At 40.0% G+C, this 19,481-nt stretch overlaps 1 protein-coding gene across 1 annotated transcript in view; it reads left to right on the forward strand.

Annotated features, from left to right (window-relative positions):
* Positions 1–7,911: 7,911 nt before the first annotated feature.
* The window catches only part of pcp4b (Purkinje cell protein 4b), a 68,563-nt gene continuing 56,993 nt past the window's right edge, over positions 7,912–19,481 (forward strand). The window contains exon 1 of the mRNA XM_062062079.1: positions 7,912–8,029. Coding sequence (XP_061918063.1) covers positions 8,021–8,029 — 9 coding nt within the window. The 5' untranslated portion in view covers positions 7,912–8,020. The remainder of the gene's footprint in view (positions 8,030–19,481) is intronic.

Consider the following 19,481-nt stretch of genomic DNA (forward strand, 5'->3'; position numbering starts at 1 on the left):
AAAGACTACTTCCTGGCTATGGTAAAACACCGTAGTCTATACGCTGCTGCCATCTTACGTCTTGGGATTGCAACCGCATGCAAAGACTACTATATAATACGGTACAGTACTTGCAAATGAGACACTGAAGTCTACAAAAAAACAACTGGGCAGCACAGCTATAAGTTAAATTTAAAAAAGGGATTTATTTCAAACAGTTAACATCTATCAATACATTTAAACACAAACAAAAGTAGCAACAATCGATACCGGGAAATAGTACTGTATCAGTTCAAATGTGAAATGTAACCATGAATCCTCACATGCTGCTTTCTCTTGCTTGTGACGTAAAAACACAAAAACAAAAATTTGTATTTCCAAACATATTTATACTGCCTTTTAATTTTTTTGCTCATTTTTTGTCCTTAAAAGCGACATGCACGTGCATTATTGCCAATTTGGGAATGCAATGATGATGTCTGTGCGGCCGGTTTGCCGTGTCCAGCGCATGAGTAAGGAACCTATAGCTGGAGAGCCAGATGTGGCTCGCAGATAAATTTTAGCGCCTTAAAATATTCTCATGCATTTGAATCCATCCATCGCTTGAGTTCAAGCCACAGTTTGGCTCCAGCTACCTGCAAGGCTTACGCCAGATAATATGTCTTACCTTATACACACACACCATAACAAAACGTGTATGTTTAACGCGCCGACAATCCATTAAGCGGTGCGGCTTCATAGCTTACCAAAGTCATACTAAAACATTTTGATAGATTTTTGAGCGCCGTGTGTAATGTTCTATATTTTTAATGGAACATATAACATTTTGGTGTTATTTACTTCAGTCATATTGCCATCATATTGCAGTCTACATGTATCTCCTTATGTATGACTGCCATCTACTGGTCACACTTAGCATTACATCATGTACCAAATAAAATTGCTTCAAGGCCGGTAAGCAAAACCTGAATTATTCCGTACATTAGGTGCACTAATAAGGCGCATTGTTGAGTTTTGAGAACGAAGGATTTTAAGTGGGCCTTATAGTCCGGAAAATACGGTGCATGAAAAATAAGTTTAGACTTGTCTTAAAAATGTTCACATATAGTAAAATATATGACTCTCACGGAAATACATTTTAAAATATTTGGGTTTCATGGGTCTCTTAGCCCAAAAGGTTCCCGACCCCTGCCATTGTAGGACAGTGTCTCGAGTGCGGAGGCGATACCACGCAGGAGATAGGCCAGTCTGGTGGCATTTGGTTCTAAAAATGTCAGAGAAACTTTTTTTCAAAAATTGTTATGTCTTTTAAAAACAAAAATGATAATACATAACAGCAAGTCATCAGCTTTGAGGGAACTGTGCACAAGTAAGGTCCAAGAACTCATGAACATGTGTGGGATATAGTAGAAAAGGGGTTCTTTGACCATTGGGCCCAACTTTTCCACTACAGAGGAGCCTGGGCCCCCTCAAATATTAACAGTGAATTAGTAATCTTACTCTTGATCCTAATTATGTTCAATAATTACACTACTGTTCAAAAGTTTGGGGTCACATTGAAATGTCCTTATTTTTGAAGGAAAAGCACTCTACTTTTCAATGAAGATAACTTTAAACTAGTCTTAACTTTAAAGAAATACACTCTATACATTGCTAATGTGGTAAATGACTATTCTAGCTGCAAATGTCTGGTTTTTGGTGCAATATCTACATAGGTGTATAGAGGCCCATTTCCAGCAACTATCACTCCAGTGTTCTAATGGTACAATGTGTTCGCTAATTGGCTCAGAAGGCTAATTGATGATTAGAAAACCCTTGTGCAATCATGTTCACACATCTGAAAACAGTTTAGCTCGTTACACAAGCTACAAAACTGACCTTCCTTTGAGCAGATTGAGTTTCTGGAGCATCACATTTGTGACACTCCCTGTTGTCAGCGAGGCCAGGAGTGAATGAGTGAATTAATGTCATCATGTCATAGGAACTTAAAGTGCCCTGCAATTCACATTAGGTCTCGCAGTGATCCACCGCTCAAAATGGCCAGAAAAAGAGAACTTTCATCTGAAACTCGACAGTCTATTCTTGTTCTTAGAAATGAAGGCTATTCCACAAAATTGTTTGGGTGACCCCAAACTTTTGAACGGTAGTGTATGTCTAACCTACTTAGTTTAGCCACCTTGTCAAATGTAACGAAACCCTGTGTTTTATATATTTAACACATAAACCTTAGGCTTCGGTCAGGCTGATTGGAAAAATAAGTACTAACCAAATATTCCGCGTAAGAAGGCACTCATAAATAACTGACAGAAATATAATTTACATACATACCATACATTTACATTAAAGTGTTTTTTCATATTTTCCTGGATAAACGTCAGCCCTTTGGATATTATTTTAACGTATTTGGCAGGCACAAAAGCTGGCTTTGCTCCAGTGTGGTGCAGACGCTCGAACTGCCTCGCCAAGTTGGTTATGTTTTTGATGATTTATTTATTTAATTCGCCTGCTTCTCAGCACTGTCCTTCACACTCACTTCCTTCATTGCAACGGTTGGAAAACAAAGCAATGTTGATCTCTAGCTAAAAGCTAACACTAGCGAGCAAGACTGGATGTTTTTGGGGGATCATACAGGGTTCAAATATTTAGTGCTGAAATAAATACCGTATTTTCCGCACCATAAGCCGCACCTAAAAACCACAATTTTTCTCAAAAGCAGACAGTGCGGCTAATAACCCGGTGCGCCTTATATATGGATTAATATTCATATTTATTTTCATAAAGTTTAGGTCTCGTAACTACGGTAAACAGCCGCCATCTTTTTTCCCCGTAAAAGAGGAAGCGCTTCTTCTTCTACGGTAAGCAACCGCCAAGGTGAGCACCCGCCCCCGTAGAAGAAGAAGCACGCGGATATTACGTTTCATTTCATTTGTGTATTTCTGTAAAGACAACAAAATGTCTCCTACTAAGAGACACGCGTACAAGGTTCCACTGACTTTTGATATTCATGTGAACCGCACTGTGGATACAACGGGAACACGTACGGTGAATATTCGCACCACAGGGAATGAGAAGTCGTCCTACTGTGGTTCTAGCTTGCCATGCTAACGGCCAGAAACTTCCACCCAGGGTGATATTCCAAAGGAAGACCTTGCCAAAAGAGAACTTTCCAGCCGGCGTCATCATAAAAGCTACCTCGAAGGGATGGATGGATGAAGAAAAGATGAGCGAGTAGTTGATAGACGTTTACGCGAAGACACCGGGTGACTTTTTTCACGCAGCGCCGTTCCTGTCGATCTACGACTGCATGCGCGTCCACATCATCGATGGTGTCAAAAAACAAGTGAAGCACACCGAAGAAGAAGAATTCGAGGGATTTGTGGATGAGTAATAACTTCAGAAAGTGAGCTTTAAATGTTTGTTTTGTGTGTCGTGTGACACTAACGTATGAGCAACGTTGAGTTATTGATGTTGCTATTGCTCTGCACTATTTTGAGTGTTACTATTTTTGTGATTGCACATTTGTACATTACATTTTGGGAGTGAACAGAGTTGTTAGAACGCTGGTTTGTAATATATTATTAAAGTTTGACTGACCTATCTGACTGTTTTGTTGACATTCCCTTTAGCGTAGCGTAGGTGCGGCTAATAGCACGGGGCAGCTAATAGGTAAACAAAGTTTTGAAATATTCCGTTCATTAAACGTGCGGCTAATAACACGGGGCGCCTTATGGTGCGGAAAATACGGTAAACTAAATTAATAATAAATAGGGACAAGCGGTAGAAAATGGATGAAAGGATGGATGTTTCTTAACTAAACTATCCATAAAAGTGGAAATGAAAATAGAGCTTCACCACTTTAGTCATATGTTTTGTGCTGAAACTTCTCTATGACTTTAGCTCCAGACTTCTTCTGTTTGTTTGATATTGTCATTACTGCCACAAGTGGTGGAAAAGTGCATTACAAGTGAGTACAACTGCGGCACAAAAGGACCACAGCTGAGAAACATATATTTTTGGCGTTCGCTAAAGAAACACTGAACCAGAAGACACATCAGTGACCTCTGACCTCACAAATGTTCTTAAGAGTCCTTCTAACAGCAGTGCAATGAGGACAAGTCTCCATGTTCACTTCCTGTTGGCACAGTGTCCAACTATTTTTTTTTGCAGTTAATATATAGGAGGTGTCCTTTAAGAGATTGAGAACATTTTCACAGTTCTGATCAGACGAGGCCTCTATAGAAGCTCTGCGACCATCTGCTCCATTTGGCAGCAACAACAACCAAAAAAAACATACTTCTGTCCTTTCAACTAATCGTACATGGAGGATTTTGAAGGCTATTTCTGTAGAAAGGAAGAGCCCACAGCCAACATTTGGAGCAAATCCAGCTTGTCAGACGTTGACGGTTACTCAGGGACATGCTAGCCGGGCCTGTTTTCTAATCGACTCCCTCCATCCATCAAGAGTCCATGGGGACATGGCTTGGACTTGGACCTGGCTGGTCCTGTTCCCGCTTTAGCTTGAAGGCACCAGATGAAACTCAGTAGTAAACATATTGTCAAAACTGCATTGCAAAAGCACTGTTTTGTTTTTGTTTTTTTATATCACGTGACGTTTTAATTGCATTGGATTGTGAGCGCTGCTCCGCGTTCCTATAGGACACGGGTATGGAACCTATGGCTCTCGAGCCAGATGTGGCTCTTTTGATGACTGGCTCTCAGATAAATCTTAGCTGACATCGCTTAACACGATAAGTAATGAATAATTCCGCTGGTAATCACAGTGTTAAAAATAACGTTCAAAATATAAAACATTCTCATGCATTTTAATCCATCCATCCGTTTCTACCGCACCTGTTAAAGAAGTTGCATTAATGGTAAGAAGTATTTTATGTATTATTAGTTAGCTTCAGAATAACAATGGGCCCCATTCAGCAATAAGTTCCTAAATGTTCCTCTTATCTTTCTTCCTAAGTGATTTCCTACGAGGAGTCCATTCAAATTCATGACGTGTTCTTAAACAGCCAAACTGTTCCCACCTGCTGTTCTTAAGTTGCTGAATGCCAAATGGTTAGCGCATGCGTGTCTATCATAATTTGCATATCAACACGCCCTTATATCCCCAATATTGTCACGGCGGGGTCGCATCTTTATGCGGGGTCGTTCTCCCAGGAAGGCAGACGGACTACTCCGGACAAGGCGTGCAGGTAAAAACATGATTTATTCCTCGAAAATCAAAGAAGCACCAAAAACAGAAAAAACAAGACGAAGGAAAAAGTGCCGATCGCACTGGATGCTAGGGCTAACACTTAGCATAGACTAGAGACAGGAATAATCATGTAGCAGTTGCGTGTAGCAAACACTTAGCATAAACTATGGACATGGAATACTCAGGGAACCGTGACTAGCAGAACTTACGTGACGAGAACATGAAGCAAACAATGACGCCAGGCCGACTGATTGGCAAAGGCAGGCTTAAATAGTGCCTCTGATTAGACACAGGTGAGCGTCCCGAACACCAGAGGCAGGTGAAAACAATAAGCAGCCGTGGCAACCTAAACCAAACTCAGAGGTGTCACAAACAGGAACTAAAAGAGTCCAAAACTAAAAGAAAACAACAAAAACACAGATCATGACAAATATGCATATGTAAACACCCTTAATTCCGTAATTTGTACAGGAAAACACCCTTAATTCCCCATATAAGTGCACAATTCCGGCGGAAAAGCCGAACATCAAACACACGGAGAAAACACAAACAGATTACAGAAGAGAAATTCGTATTATCCCACGGGGGAAATACATAATGTCAAAACGTAAGTTTCAGAAAGGGGGTACCACTGAGGTAGCCTAAAGCGTTCAAATAAATATTCGTCACTTCGGGCAAATAGGTCTACAATGGTCGTGAAATATGCGCTCCCTCCCCAGGGCACGAATCTGCGGCATCTTGCAGTAGCAGCAAAAGCATTGCCATTGTGTGAGTTGAGTTGCAACAGGGTGTGAGAGGCCTGTTGGTCTTTTAAAGAGTCACCAATCACTAAATCAACACCCCGGTAATTGATGATTGATTGTGTGAGTGGGGGTGTGTGTGTATCTATCTATCTATCTATCTATCTATCTATCTATCTATCTATCTATCTATCTATCTATCTATCTACCTACCTACCTACCTACCAACCAACCAATCAACCTACCTACTTACCTAACCCCTACCTACCTATCAACCAACCTACCGACCGACCAACCAACCTATCTATCTATCTATCTATCTATCTATCTATCTATCTATCTATCTATCTATCTATCTATCTATCTATCTATCTATCTATCTATCTATCTATCTATCTATCTATCTATCTATCTATCTATCTATCTATCTATCTATCTATCTAAAGTTAAAGTAAAGTACCAATGATTGTCACACACACACTAGGTGTGGTGAAATTTGTCCTCTGCATTTGACCCATCCCCTTGTTCACCCCCTGGGAGGTGAGGGGAGCAGTGGGCAGCAGCGGTGCCGCGCCCGGGAATCATTTTGGTGATTTAACCCCCAATTCCAACCCTTGATGCTGAGTGCCAAGCAGGGAGGTACTGGGTCCCATTTTTATAGACTTTGGTATGACTCGGCCGGGGTTTGAACTCACAACCTACCGATCTCAGGGCAGACACTCTAACCACTAGGCCACTGAGTAGGTATCTATCTATCTATCTATCTATCTATCTATCTATCTATCTATCTATCTATCTATCTATCTATCTATCTATCTATCTATCTATCTATCTATCTATCTATCTATCTATCTATCTATCTATCTATCTATCTATCTATCTATCTATCTATCTATCTATCTATCTATCTATCTATCTATCAACCTACCTACCTACCAATCAACCTACCTACTTACCTACCTACCTACCTGACTACTTACCTACCTGCCTACCTACCTACCTACCTACCTACCTACCTACCTACCTACCTACCTACCTACCTACCTACCTACCTATCAACCAACCAATCAACCTACCTACCTACCAACCAATCAACCTACCTACTTACCTACCTATCAACCTACCTACCAACCAAACCAACCTATCTACCTACCTATCTACCAACCAACCAACCAACCAACCAACCAACCAACCAACCTACCTACCAACCAACCAACCAACCAACCAACCAACCAACCTGCCTACCTACCTACCTACCTACCTACCTATCAACCTACCTACCTACCTACCTACCTACCTACCTACCTACCTACCTACCTACCTACCTACCTACCTACCTACCTACCTATCTATCTATCCATGATATTAATTTAACATTAGAAAATAGAAGTAAGGGAACTTGTCATACTTAAGAACAAATAGGACACCCTAAGAGTGCTCTGGTGCACTTGTAGATTTTGTTCTTACCTACGAACAAATCCCAGATGAGAAAACATTGGTGAATACAAACATCTCCTTAAAAACTTCGTAAGTGGGCCTAAGAACACAATTTGTTCTTAAAAACGGTTGCTGAATGGGGCCCACTGTCATTAAAAAGAATAAGAGACGTATTATACTCTAAAAATGCACGCATTTAGTTGTATTCAGTGTTAAAAAATATTATATGGCTCTCACGGAAATTCTTTAAAAAAATATTTGGCTTTCATGGCTCTCTCAGCCCAAAAGGTTTCCGACCCCTGCCGTAGGAGTACTTAACGGACTGTTTCAAATGCAGGAATAAACAGCTTCCCTCCCCAATTTGCGAGTGCAGACGCTATTATGAAATAATTCCGACATGAATGTGCTTCCCCCACCCCTTTTTTTTTTAAGTTGATCACCATGACGGGGGGGCTTCCTGCGTGTTGAAACATCTGGGGTGGTAACTTCAGGGAGACCCCGGCTCGCCCACGGCGCCGCTATTGGCTCATCGCTGACGTGATTCCACGGAGGAGTCGGCTTGAAGACTTTATAAAAGCTTCCCTGCGCGCTGCGAGTCACTCTCTGTGAAAGCAATCTTGCAGAAAGATCATCACACCTCCACACCAAAAGGCGCACCATGAGCGAGGTAGGATTATTGCACTTCTTTTTTTTATGGGGTTTTACGCACGGATTGTCATGCGAACAGAGGACGCATCGTTAGGGAGGATTGTAAAACTGTACCGCTGCCTTATGTTTCTCTTTTACTGTCACGTATTGTCACTTTTAATGAGTAATTGCATGCATTATTAATAAACTACTGGTTGCAATTGTGCATTTACGCAAATATATTGTATAGATCCATGCTTCTATTAATATGGTTTAGTTCATCTTAAATGCAATGCATTCATTTTACCATTTGGTAGGGCTTTAAACACCACTGCAGGAACAATATTTGGAGTATTCAAGATGCAACTCTACCCCATGAAAACACATTTTCCCTTTAAGTAATTTAATTTGAAAAAATAAATTAGCTTAAAGTTTTTTGTTTTTTTAAATAATTTATCAATTTGCATTACATTAAACATTTTTTGACAAGCTCCATTATGTATCTTCAGCTGTCATTTGTCACTTTTGATGATATTTTTCATGTGGTGTTAATTAATAGCGGGTTGTAATTGTGCATTTATGCAAATATATTGTTTACATATGTTTGTGCCCTTCATTAGAAAAGCAATTAGGCAACATACATTTAAATGAAGAACTGCAACCCCCCTCACCCCCGCCACCCCGAAAGGGACAAGGGTAGAACAATGGATGGATGGACAATGTTATCTAATTCATGCAAGTTGTGTGCTTGGTCACTGTACATTAATATACACTCATTTAAATGTACTAAATACTCCATATTTATTTATAATAATACATTTTCTCATCCTTTGAATACATACTTCCATCCATCAGTCACCCATTACAATATAGCCACTTATTTTATTCTACCCAGAAACACTATTTCAACATATTCTGTTTTATGCCCGCTTTCTCCTAACACAATTTAAAACACGGTGCATTTGAATAAATAGGCAATAGACACTTGTGAACATCTCGTACATTGCTGCATTGTTGCCATGCAAAGCGGTGCTGCATGGGCAAGGTTAGGATAGAACTGTATTGGCTGCACAAATCATGAACATGCATCATATTTGCAATTGCAGCTCCAGTTGAAAGAAACATTTAGTTTTTTATGTGCAAAAGAATGCAAATAATCAGATACCTCTGCGCTGGTCCAATGCAAGAAATCGTAATAAAGATTTTTTTTTTTTTTTTTAAATAAATAACGAATAAATACGTTCAATGATAATACAGTCAAGGATGTTTTAATATAACCAAGAAGTTATTAAACATTAGAGCTAAACATCAATAAGTCGATGAATTGATTTAGTATTGTCATAAGGGAGCGTACTACTAGGCTGCAACCAGCAGAGGCGCTGTTGATACAGTCCCAACACTACAACGTCAGCTATGGCGATAATTATCAAACTTTTTTTGCACCACGTAGTGCCAGAAAATAACTTTTTGCTATGCAAATACCTCCATTGCTTTCCCGACTTCCGCCCACTCACTGCGGTTTAGCTTCCAATATGTGGCATGAACTCGCAGGTGAAGTTGGCTCCATGTGAATTTTGTGGCAAATAAGCTTTCAATTTCAGTACATCTTCTGGTTGATAAGTTTAAACCATATATTTATTTCCTATGTATACTTATTTAAAAATGTTGCCTGTTTTTGAGTATCATCAATCAATCAATCAATGTTTATTTATATAGCCCTAAATCACAAGTGTCTCAAAGGGCTGCACAAGCCACAACAACATCCTCGGCTCAGATCCCACATCAGGGCAAGGAAAAACTCAACCCAGTGGAATGACAATGAGAAACCTTGTAAATTTATTGTAAATTTTCGGTATAGTCTGTTAAGGAAATTAAGTTAAATATCTATCCCTCGTATAAACACTAGGTATGTCTCGATCTGATGATATCGGCTATTGGTCCGATATCAGCAAAGATGCATTATATCGGCTTGCATCTAAAATCACCAATACAAGCTCCGATACAACCAGGCCTGCAGCATGTTTACTTTTGCAAAGGCGGGCAGCCAGTTAACATCTGAATATCCTCCAATAAGCACACAAGGTTAGCCTTTTCTTTTCAAGTCATTTACAAAAGGTAAACATGGTAGGCCAGGGCTATTCAACTACATAATGAAGAGGGCCCCAGTTTCAAGAGCCCAAGGGCTCAGGGGCCGGACATTGAAATGTGGATGTTTCGTTAGAAAGTGCCTCCGCAGGTTGTATTCCTTTGAGACTGTGTTTACTCAACACATCGGCTTTTAAATTCATTATTCTGCCCTCGCTACTCGTTTCCAGCGTGTGCAGCTAGTTAACTGCATGAAGAAACAGACGCTACATACGTTTTGTTGAGTATTCCTTCTTTTGATTTATTTGCCTTCCTCAGTTTTATTTCTTTACACTTCTTTCTTCATTTAAGTTTGTAAGACTGAACATATGAACATACTAAACATTACAAATGTATAACGTCCATTGTGTAATTTACAAAAATAATGTCCTTTGTATATTTTACATAAATATAATAGAAGGTTTAGTGTTAACATATTCACACAATAACACGAAATGTTTACACACATAGAAATTACACATTTTCCACACCAAACGTTGCGCACAATGTATGGTACTTATCACAATTAAACCTAAGGTGGAGCGTTATTGCCCTCTACTGGGCAATAACGCTACGTGTATTAAACTAGCTCTGATCGCCCAGTTACTCTCAGACAAATAACCACACGACCACAAATACAAAAGACATCACGACGTCAGAAATTTCAATACAAAACAAAATATCTTTATGCACAAATTATAAGTTTGGTGATGAAGCTTACACGCTGGGGTTTCTACCATTGTAGCTGCTCGTCTGGATCAACGTGTCCGTGGCTTAAAAGGTCCACCAGAAAATAATGACTCGAGCACTTGCTCAGGGCAGAACATTCATGCTTTGTTGTCCAGTCGTTGTTAAAAGTCAAATGGTTGCCATTTATTTTGATTTTTTTTTTCAGGGTTGAATGAGTAGTCTTCTTTTACCCCACTGCTGCTTTATTATGACACACATGCCTCGCTGTTGCCCCCTGCGGTGTGGCGGTGGCACTGCTTTCATGATCAACCCGAGTTTGAATGGTTTCATCGAGCCTATTTAAAGGCCTACTGAAACCAACTACTACCGACCAGTTTATATATCAATGATGAAATCTTAACATTGCAACACATGCCAATACGGCCGGGTTAGATTAGTAAAGTGCAATTTTAAATTTCCCGCGAAATATCCTGCTGAAAACGTCTCGGGATGATGACGTTTGCGCATGACGTCACGGATTGTAGCGGACATTTTGGGACAGCATTGTGGCCAGCTATTAAGTCGCCTGTTTTCATCGCAAAATTCCACAGTATTCTGGACATCTGTGTTGGTGAATCTTTTGCAATTTGTTTAATGAACAATGGAGATAGCAAAGAAGAAAGCTGTAGGTGGGAAGCGGTGTATTAGCGGCCGGCTGCAGCAACACAAACACGTAGCCGGTATTTCATTGTTTACATTCCCGAATGATGACAGTCAAGCTTTACCATTGGCCTGGGACAACAGACACTCTTACCAGGAGGACTCTGAGTTGGATAGCAGACGCGCTACCGTGAGTATGCAGCTGCAGCTTCCAAACATTTGATCGCTTGCCCGTACGTGCGTGCCACTATGTGCATGTCACGTACGTAATTTTGGGGAAATATATGTGCTGTATGAACTTTGCGGAGGTGAACGGTACTTTGGGCTGTGGGATTGAGTGTGTTGTGCGGGTGTTTGATTTGTATTGGTGGGTTATATGGACGGGAGGGGGGACGTGTTTGTTATGCGGGATTCATTTGTAGCATATTAAATAAATAACTCCTAACAGCAGCTCCTTGAATTCCTTGAATCCCTTCTAAGTCTATCTGATAGCTCAGTCACAGCTCTTTTTATTACCAAATATGTGTTATGTGTTTTATGTCGCACGTTTGCACCAAGAAAAATTCCTAGTTTGTGAACCCGTTCTCAAACAATGGCAATAAAACTATTCTGATTCTGATTCTGATTCTGATTCTGATATATATGTCTTGTGTTTATTTACTGTTTTAGTCATTCCCAGCTGAATATCAGGTCCCACCCGCCTCTCACAGCATCTTCCCTATCTGAATCGCTTCCACTGCCCTCTAGTCATTCACTCTCACTTTCCTCATTCACAAATCTTTCATCCTCGCTCAAATTAATGGGGAAATCGTCGCTTTCTCGGTCCGAATCGCTCTCGCTGCTTGTGGCCATGATTGTAAACAATGTGCAGATGTGAGGAGCTCCACAACCTGTGACGTCACGCTACTTCCGGTACAGGCAAGGCTTTTTTTATCAGCGACCAAAAGTTGCGAACTTTATCGTCAATGTTCTCTACTAAATCCTTTCAGCAAAAATATGGCAATATCGCGAAATGATTAAGTATGACACATAGGATGGATCTGCTATCCCCGTTTGAATAAGAAAATCTCCTTTCAGTAGGCCTTTAAGCGATGATCGGCAGGCCAAATAAAAAAAGCTTTGGCGGGCTGAATGTGGCCCGCGGGCCGCCAGTTCAATAATAGAGCTAGCGGCTACACAACAGCTAAGCACACAATGGCACACAAGCTACACATCTGTAATACACGTCCTTAATTAAACATTATTGCAGTCTAGAACAGCACATTTGTCAATTAAAAACAAGTATCAAATAGTTATAGTTGCATATTATCAGAAAGCACCCCGCCTTCCGCCCATGCGTAGCTGGGATAGGCTCCAGCACCCCCTCGCGTCCCATAAGGGACAAGCGGTAGAAAATGGATGGATGGATTATCAGAACGCATATTCAGAAAGTATCCAGTAACAAACGTGTCCGCATCATTCAAGTTACTTTGTCATGAGCTTAATTTAATGAGTTATTGTGACCACGGGGTGACTCTGGAAAAACAATTACCACCCCACTTCAACCTAAAGACAGCATAAGTCCATTCCAAATGGTTAATAATAAATAGGTCAGTGTTTTCCATACATATCATTGTTCTCTATTTGACTAATTTCACTTGATCAAGCCTTTTCTAACATGCCACACTAGAAAAAAAAAAAAAAAAGGTATGTATAATGTGTGCAGATATCATGTCAGATCACTACCTGTATTAGCCAATACTCAATGCGCCCTGATAATAATGCAGTTGTACACCTCTCAAAGCCAATAGTATTATATTAAAGATATTTCTAGTACCTGTCTCATTAGTAATACAAATATAACATGTAAAGTTACAATCAAGGTAATCTTCTTTGTACAGTAATAATTTCTAGCTGTGCAGTGTGCTTACTTACAGTCATAAAGTCTATGGCAATTTTGCTTTAATTGGTCTACTTAACAACAGTTTTAATGCAGTCCCAGGCAAGTGACAGCAACCCTTGGAACAAAGGTGTTGTTATTTCAATGGCCACTCTCTATTAAAGTCTGTCATTACCTCAAATGGCAAATCTACAGACATCAACACACTTCCCCGCAAGCTGTTTACAACAAATTGTTCATTGCGCTGCTTAATAAAGTGTGTGTGTGTGTGTGTGTGTGTGTGTGTGTGTGTGTGTGTGTGTGTGTGTGTGTGTGTGTGTGTGTGTGTGTGTGTGTGTGTGTGTGTGTGTGTGTGTGTGTGTGTGCGCACACACAGGAGCTATTTTAATAATTGAATCATTTTGGCCCGCAGCGAAATCACCAGCCTTTGATTTGGCGTTAATATGCAAAGTAAATAGACGGTGCCACTTCCTGTTGATTAAACGCGGTGTAGCATTAGACAGGATGTATGAATGTGTGAATGGAAGCTAGATGAGGTGTGAATGAGACGATGGTGATTCCTGAGCTTATTTCACACGTTGACAGCCTTGTTGACATTTTCTTCCCTTTTGGATGCAGAAGAATATGATGGATGGAGATGAGGCCCTACTTCATACGACATGATCTGAGGAGATTTGACTGCAATGTGAGCATCTAAATAGATGTTCAATAGGGCCAACTGAAGGGGGCAGTGCACACGAGATGCCCTCACAATTGAACACGTTTGTACCACTCTTGTAAGGAAGGGTCTAATATTCAAGATTTGCCCAAGCTAATAGGCTTTAACCACCAAAAACATGGAATACTGTAAGTTTTACCTGTAGGCGTCAAAAAACAAATAAATCAAGTATGCCAGATTTCCCGGGCTATAAACTTCACCGGTATTTAAGCCGCAACTATCAAATTTTAGAACAAATAAATATTTGTACATATATTAGCCGCACTGGACCATAATCCGCCGATATATATCGGTAGGAAAGATTTTGTAAATGTTTATTTTAGAGAAGTCCGATAATGTTTTTTTTGCCGATATCCAATATTCCGATATTGTCCAACTCTTAATTACCGATTCCGATATCAACCGATACCGATATATACAGTCGTGGATTTAACACATTATTATGGCTAATTTTGTTGTGATGCCCCGCTGGATGCATTAAACAATGTAACAAGGTTTTCCAAAAAAAAATCAACTCAAGTTATGGAAAAAAATGCCAACATGGCACTGCCATATTTATTATTGATTTTTAACATGCCTCAAAACAGCAGCTTGGAATTTGGGACATGCTCTCCCTGAGAGAGCATGAGGAGGTTGAGGGGGGCGGGGTTGAGGTGGGTGGGGGGGGTAGTGAGTAGCGAGGGGTGTATATTGTAGCGTCCCGGAATAGTTAGTGCTGCAAGCGTTTCTGGGTATTTGTTCTGTTGTGTTTATGTTGTCTTTTTACGGTGCGGATGTTCTCCCGAAATGTGTTTGTCATTCTTGTTTGGTGTGGGTTCACAGAGTGGCGAATATTTGTAACAGTGTTAAAGTTGTTTATACGGTCACCCTCTGTGTGACCTGTATGGCTGTTGACCAAGTATGCTTGCATTCACTTGTGTGTGTGAAAAGCCGTAGATATTAAGTGATTGGGCCGGCACGCAAAGGCAGTGCCTTTAAGGTTTATTGGCGCTCTGTACTTCTCCCTACGTCCGTGTACACAGCAGCGTTTTAAGAAGTCATAAATTTTACTTTTTGAAACCGATACCGATAATTTCCGATATCACATTTTAATGCATTAATCGGCCGATAATATCGGCAGCCCGATATTATCGGACATCTCTAGTTTATTTACATACCTGTTTCCAAACTGTGCCTGTTGCAGGGCAGGAAAACAGATGATCAAAACAAAACAGAAGTCATCGTTATGGATCCACTAGCTGCAGAAGCTAGCGCTCCAATCAGCTAAACTGACTCAATAATTCCACGGTGTCGTTTTGTTGAATTTACAAAACTGAAACAACACAAAAACAATCCCATTGTAAGTTAATAATACAAACATACACTTGTAAAAGTGTTAGCATATTAGCTAATGCTAACGACGCTAGCTTGATTGCAAAAATGCATGAAACAACAGACATCCCACATGGTTTAGTAAGTATATATATTATAAAACTTACAAACGTTGCTTGGAGTGATGAATGAAGATTACTTTCAAGCATAGACGCTATGGACGGTTATACTTCCGGTTCCAGGTACGGAACAGGGAGTACATTTTCACCTGCAGTGAGCAAACTCGTCCAAAATATGGCACTATAGCACAAACAATAAAATTAAAGTTCCAACGATAGTCTCACACACACACTATGTGTGGTGAAATGATCCTCTGTTTTTGACCAATCCCCATCTTCAGCCCCTGGGAGGTGAGGGGAGCAGTGAGCAGCAGCGGCCGCACTCAGGAATCATTTTGGTGATTTAACCCCCAATTCCAACCCTTGATGCTGAGTGTCAAGCAGGGAAGCAATGGGTCCCACTTTTATAGTCTTTGGTATGACTCGGCCGGGATTTGAATTCACGGCCTTCCAGTCTCAGGGCGGACACTCTAACCACAAGGCCACTGAGCAGGTCTAATAATAACATTAATTAATAACACACCTTTTCAGTGTCTGTCGGTGTTTCATGAAAACGATTTGTTGAATACTAAACATTACCGTCGTTAACGAAGAAAAATCCTTTTATTCGCTGTACCATTTTATAAGCCGCAGGGTGCAAAGTGTAGGGAAAAAATGAAACATGTATTCTACATCACTCACGTTCAACGGCATTTTCAATGTTACATTTAAATGGCTGCCAATCTAAATCAGATCCGAATTAAATCCATTTTTGAAATGAAACCTTTTAAAAATAATTAGGTTAATGTTTTGCTTTAACAGTTTTGCTCATTACTTTTATCCCTGACTGTGATATCATAATGGAATTTCTTAAAATTGAATAGGGTTGTCACTGATAGCAGAAGTCATGTTAAAAAAAATATGTTATCGTCATTGTGCTGGTAGCAATGAACAACTGAACAACTTCAAACTAAGAGCTCTTTTGTAATATTTTGCACTTTTTGTGTAGTTTAATAAAGTCATCAGTATAGAGTGGAACCTCCATTTGCAAGCTTAATTGGTTCTCTGACCGAGCTGCTCGTAACTCAAAACACTCAAATCAACATCGCCAAAAGAAATCAATTGAAATCAATTCATTTGGCTTGTCCCAGGATGCAGGGATGGTAAGCAATGTGCATGCAAGAGGTCCTTTAAGTACCAGTCAGTAACAGAACAACACAAGAATATAGACATGACTATCTCCATCAAACACACAATCAGCAGCTTCTTCATATTTAAATGGATACGTTTCAGCCGTTAATTAATATTTTAACGTATTTGGCAGGCAAAAAAGCTGGCTTTGCTTCAGTGTGGCGCAGATACTGCCTCACCACTGTTGGTTACGTTTTTGATGATTTGTTTATTTAATTCAATGACCATCATTCCCTCCTTCTCAGCACTGTCCTTCACACTCACTTCCATCATTCCAATGGTTGGAAAAAAAACAAACAATGTTGATCGCTAGCTAAAAGCTAATGCTAGTGAGTAAGACTGGATGTTCTGGGTGGTTTATTTTGACCATCGCCACACCAACTCGGGGTGGGGAGGCTTGTAACTCAATATTTTGCTTGCAACTTAAAGCATAATAATAAGCTGTGTCTGAAAATACAAGGTGCCACAGTATTGGGGACCCCCACCAAAAAAAAAAAAACATTGTAAAATGAATGCCTCTCTAAAAATGAGACCGGATATCCTCACATCCCTGCAGTGTACCTAATAAAGTGTCCAGGCAACGTGGCTGCACGAGTGGAGCAGCCTGAGGTAATTGCACATTTCATTTGACTTTTTAATTATGCTGCTTTTTTTGCCGTCTCCCAGGCGCACAGTAGCGAGTCAACAACTTCAAAAAAGATTAAAAAATCCAGCAGAACAAGTCTTTAAAGCTTTTGTCAGCAACGGCTTGTCAAAGGGAAACCAATGAGCTGACAAGAGAAAAACTGTCAGTCGCTCCAGATAGTGGAAAATGGCTGACTGGGACATTTTAATCCGTTATTTCCCCCCCCCCCAACTCCGCACAGACAAGAGGTTAAGCCACTGACACTGTTAGTGACATCATAGTAACTGTTACATTCATCACTATTGTCTACTTTGCATCACATTTTGTGGGGTTTTTAAGGACCTACTGCAAAAACGCTGGTCAAAGATCCTCAAACCTGACAGGAGCACTTTGCTGTTTTTAAGAATCTGCTTCTAAAAAGATCCTCTATTTAATATTAGTAGGGATAGGTACAAAATTCGGTACTTTAATAGGCACCGACCTAATTCCTCCTGTACAACCGGCTATCTATATACGTAAAATCAATTCAGATAGAGCCCGATTGCATACTCAAACACTTGGCGGGCAAACAAGCACTCAAGCAGCACTCAGTCGGACTGCCTTTAGGTAATGTTTCAATTTTTCGTACCAACAAAGCAAGTTAGCCTGATAAAAAGCGCTCGAACGCACAGTACGGCTCCTCTTTTCAAAATGTGCTAGCTCGATGCTAATTTACATTGTATTTGTCATAGACATGCTACTGATTAGCATTGGAGATTTTTCATAGCGATTTAAACACCTCCAAATGTGTAAGTGAAAACTACAACTAAGATGCACGTTACAATCAAACAGCTGGTGTGTATTAAGTACAATACTTACAGTATAAACTGTATAGAGTGTAGGGTTGTACAGTATACCGGTATTAGTATAGTACCGCGATACTAATGAATCATATTCGGTACTATACCGCCTCTGAAAAGTACCGGTCCTCCACCCGCCGTGGAGCATGTTGGCTAGCTAACTAGCTAGCGGCTGATATTTATCGGCAGTCAGCAGTGCTGTATTTATTTCTAAATCACTAATCCTTGTCTCCATGGTGACTAGTGGAGTATCATCCCTGTAGGACAAGTGATACCTAAACAGGCTTCACTATGCACGTTACAACTGGTCTAAAATTACCAAATCCAGTATAAGATTTCACTAAGTCCATTCAACAATTATTAAGCCGTTAATCTTGACTGTGAATGACAGGCATACTTAGTCAACAGCCATACATGTCACACTAAGGGTGGCCGTATGAACAACGCTAACACTGTCACAAACAAGTGCCATGTAGTGAAACCACACTAAACAACAATGACAAACACATTTTGGGGGAATATTTGTACCGCAACACCACATAAACACTACAGAACAAATTCCCAGAATTCCCTGCATCACCAACTCTTCCAGGACGCTACAATATAAACAAACGCCATTGGTGGATCTACACCTAAAATCCACTGTAATGATACCAGAATCAGAATACCTTTATTGTCATTGTATGGAAACAACGAAATTGGACAGCAATCCAGCTTAGTGCTTTTAAAACAAACCTACATAAAATAGTCTTAAGACAACAACAATAATAAAACAATTTAAAATTTCAAAACATAATAAAATGTTAAAAAACATATTGCACAGTAGATCTTTATCAGAGGTGAGCAAGTAATAAAGTGGTGAGTGTTCAGGTAAGTGCAGAGTTTAGGGCAATAACAGCTGTAGGATAGAAACTTTTTTTCAGTCTATTTGTCCTTGCTTTGATGGTCTTATAGCGCCTCCCTGAGGGCAAGAGTTCAAGCTAGTGGTGACCTGGGTGGGATGAGTCCCTGAGGATGCTGTTTGCTCTCCTGTTGCAGTGTCTCTTATGCAGGTCCTCTAGAGATGTAGGTAATGTACTACCAAGTACAATAGCGTATGTAGTCGATACTACTATGATTACATCGATATTTTTTAGCATCACAAAATCTTCTTTCGTTTTTTTAAAATGTATATTGTGTTTATAAACTCAGGAAATATGTCCCTGGACACATGAGGACTATGAATATGACCAATGTATGCTCCTGTAATGACTTGGTATCGGATTGATACCCAAATTTGTGGTATCCTCCAAAACTAATGTAATGTATCAAACAAGAGAAGAATAAGTGATTATTACATTCTAACAGAAGTGTAGAGAGAACTTGTTAAAAGAGAAAG

Source organism: Entelurus aequoreus, linkage group LG10 (assembly GCF_033978785.1).
Source record: "Entelurus aequoreus isolate RoL-2023_Sb linkage group LG10, RoL_Eaeq_v1.1, whole genome shotgun sequence".
NCBI lineage: Eukaryota > Metazoa > Chordata > Actinopteri > Syngnathiformes > Syngnathidae > Entelurus > Entelurus aequoreus.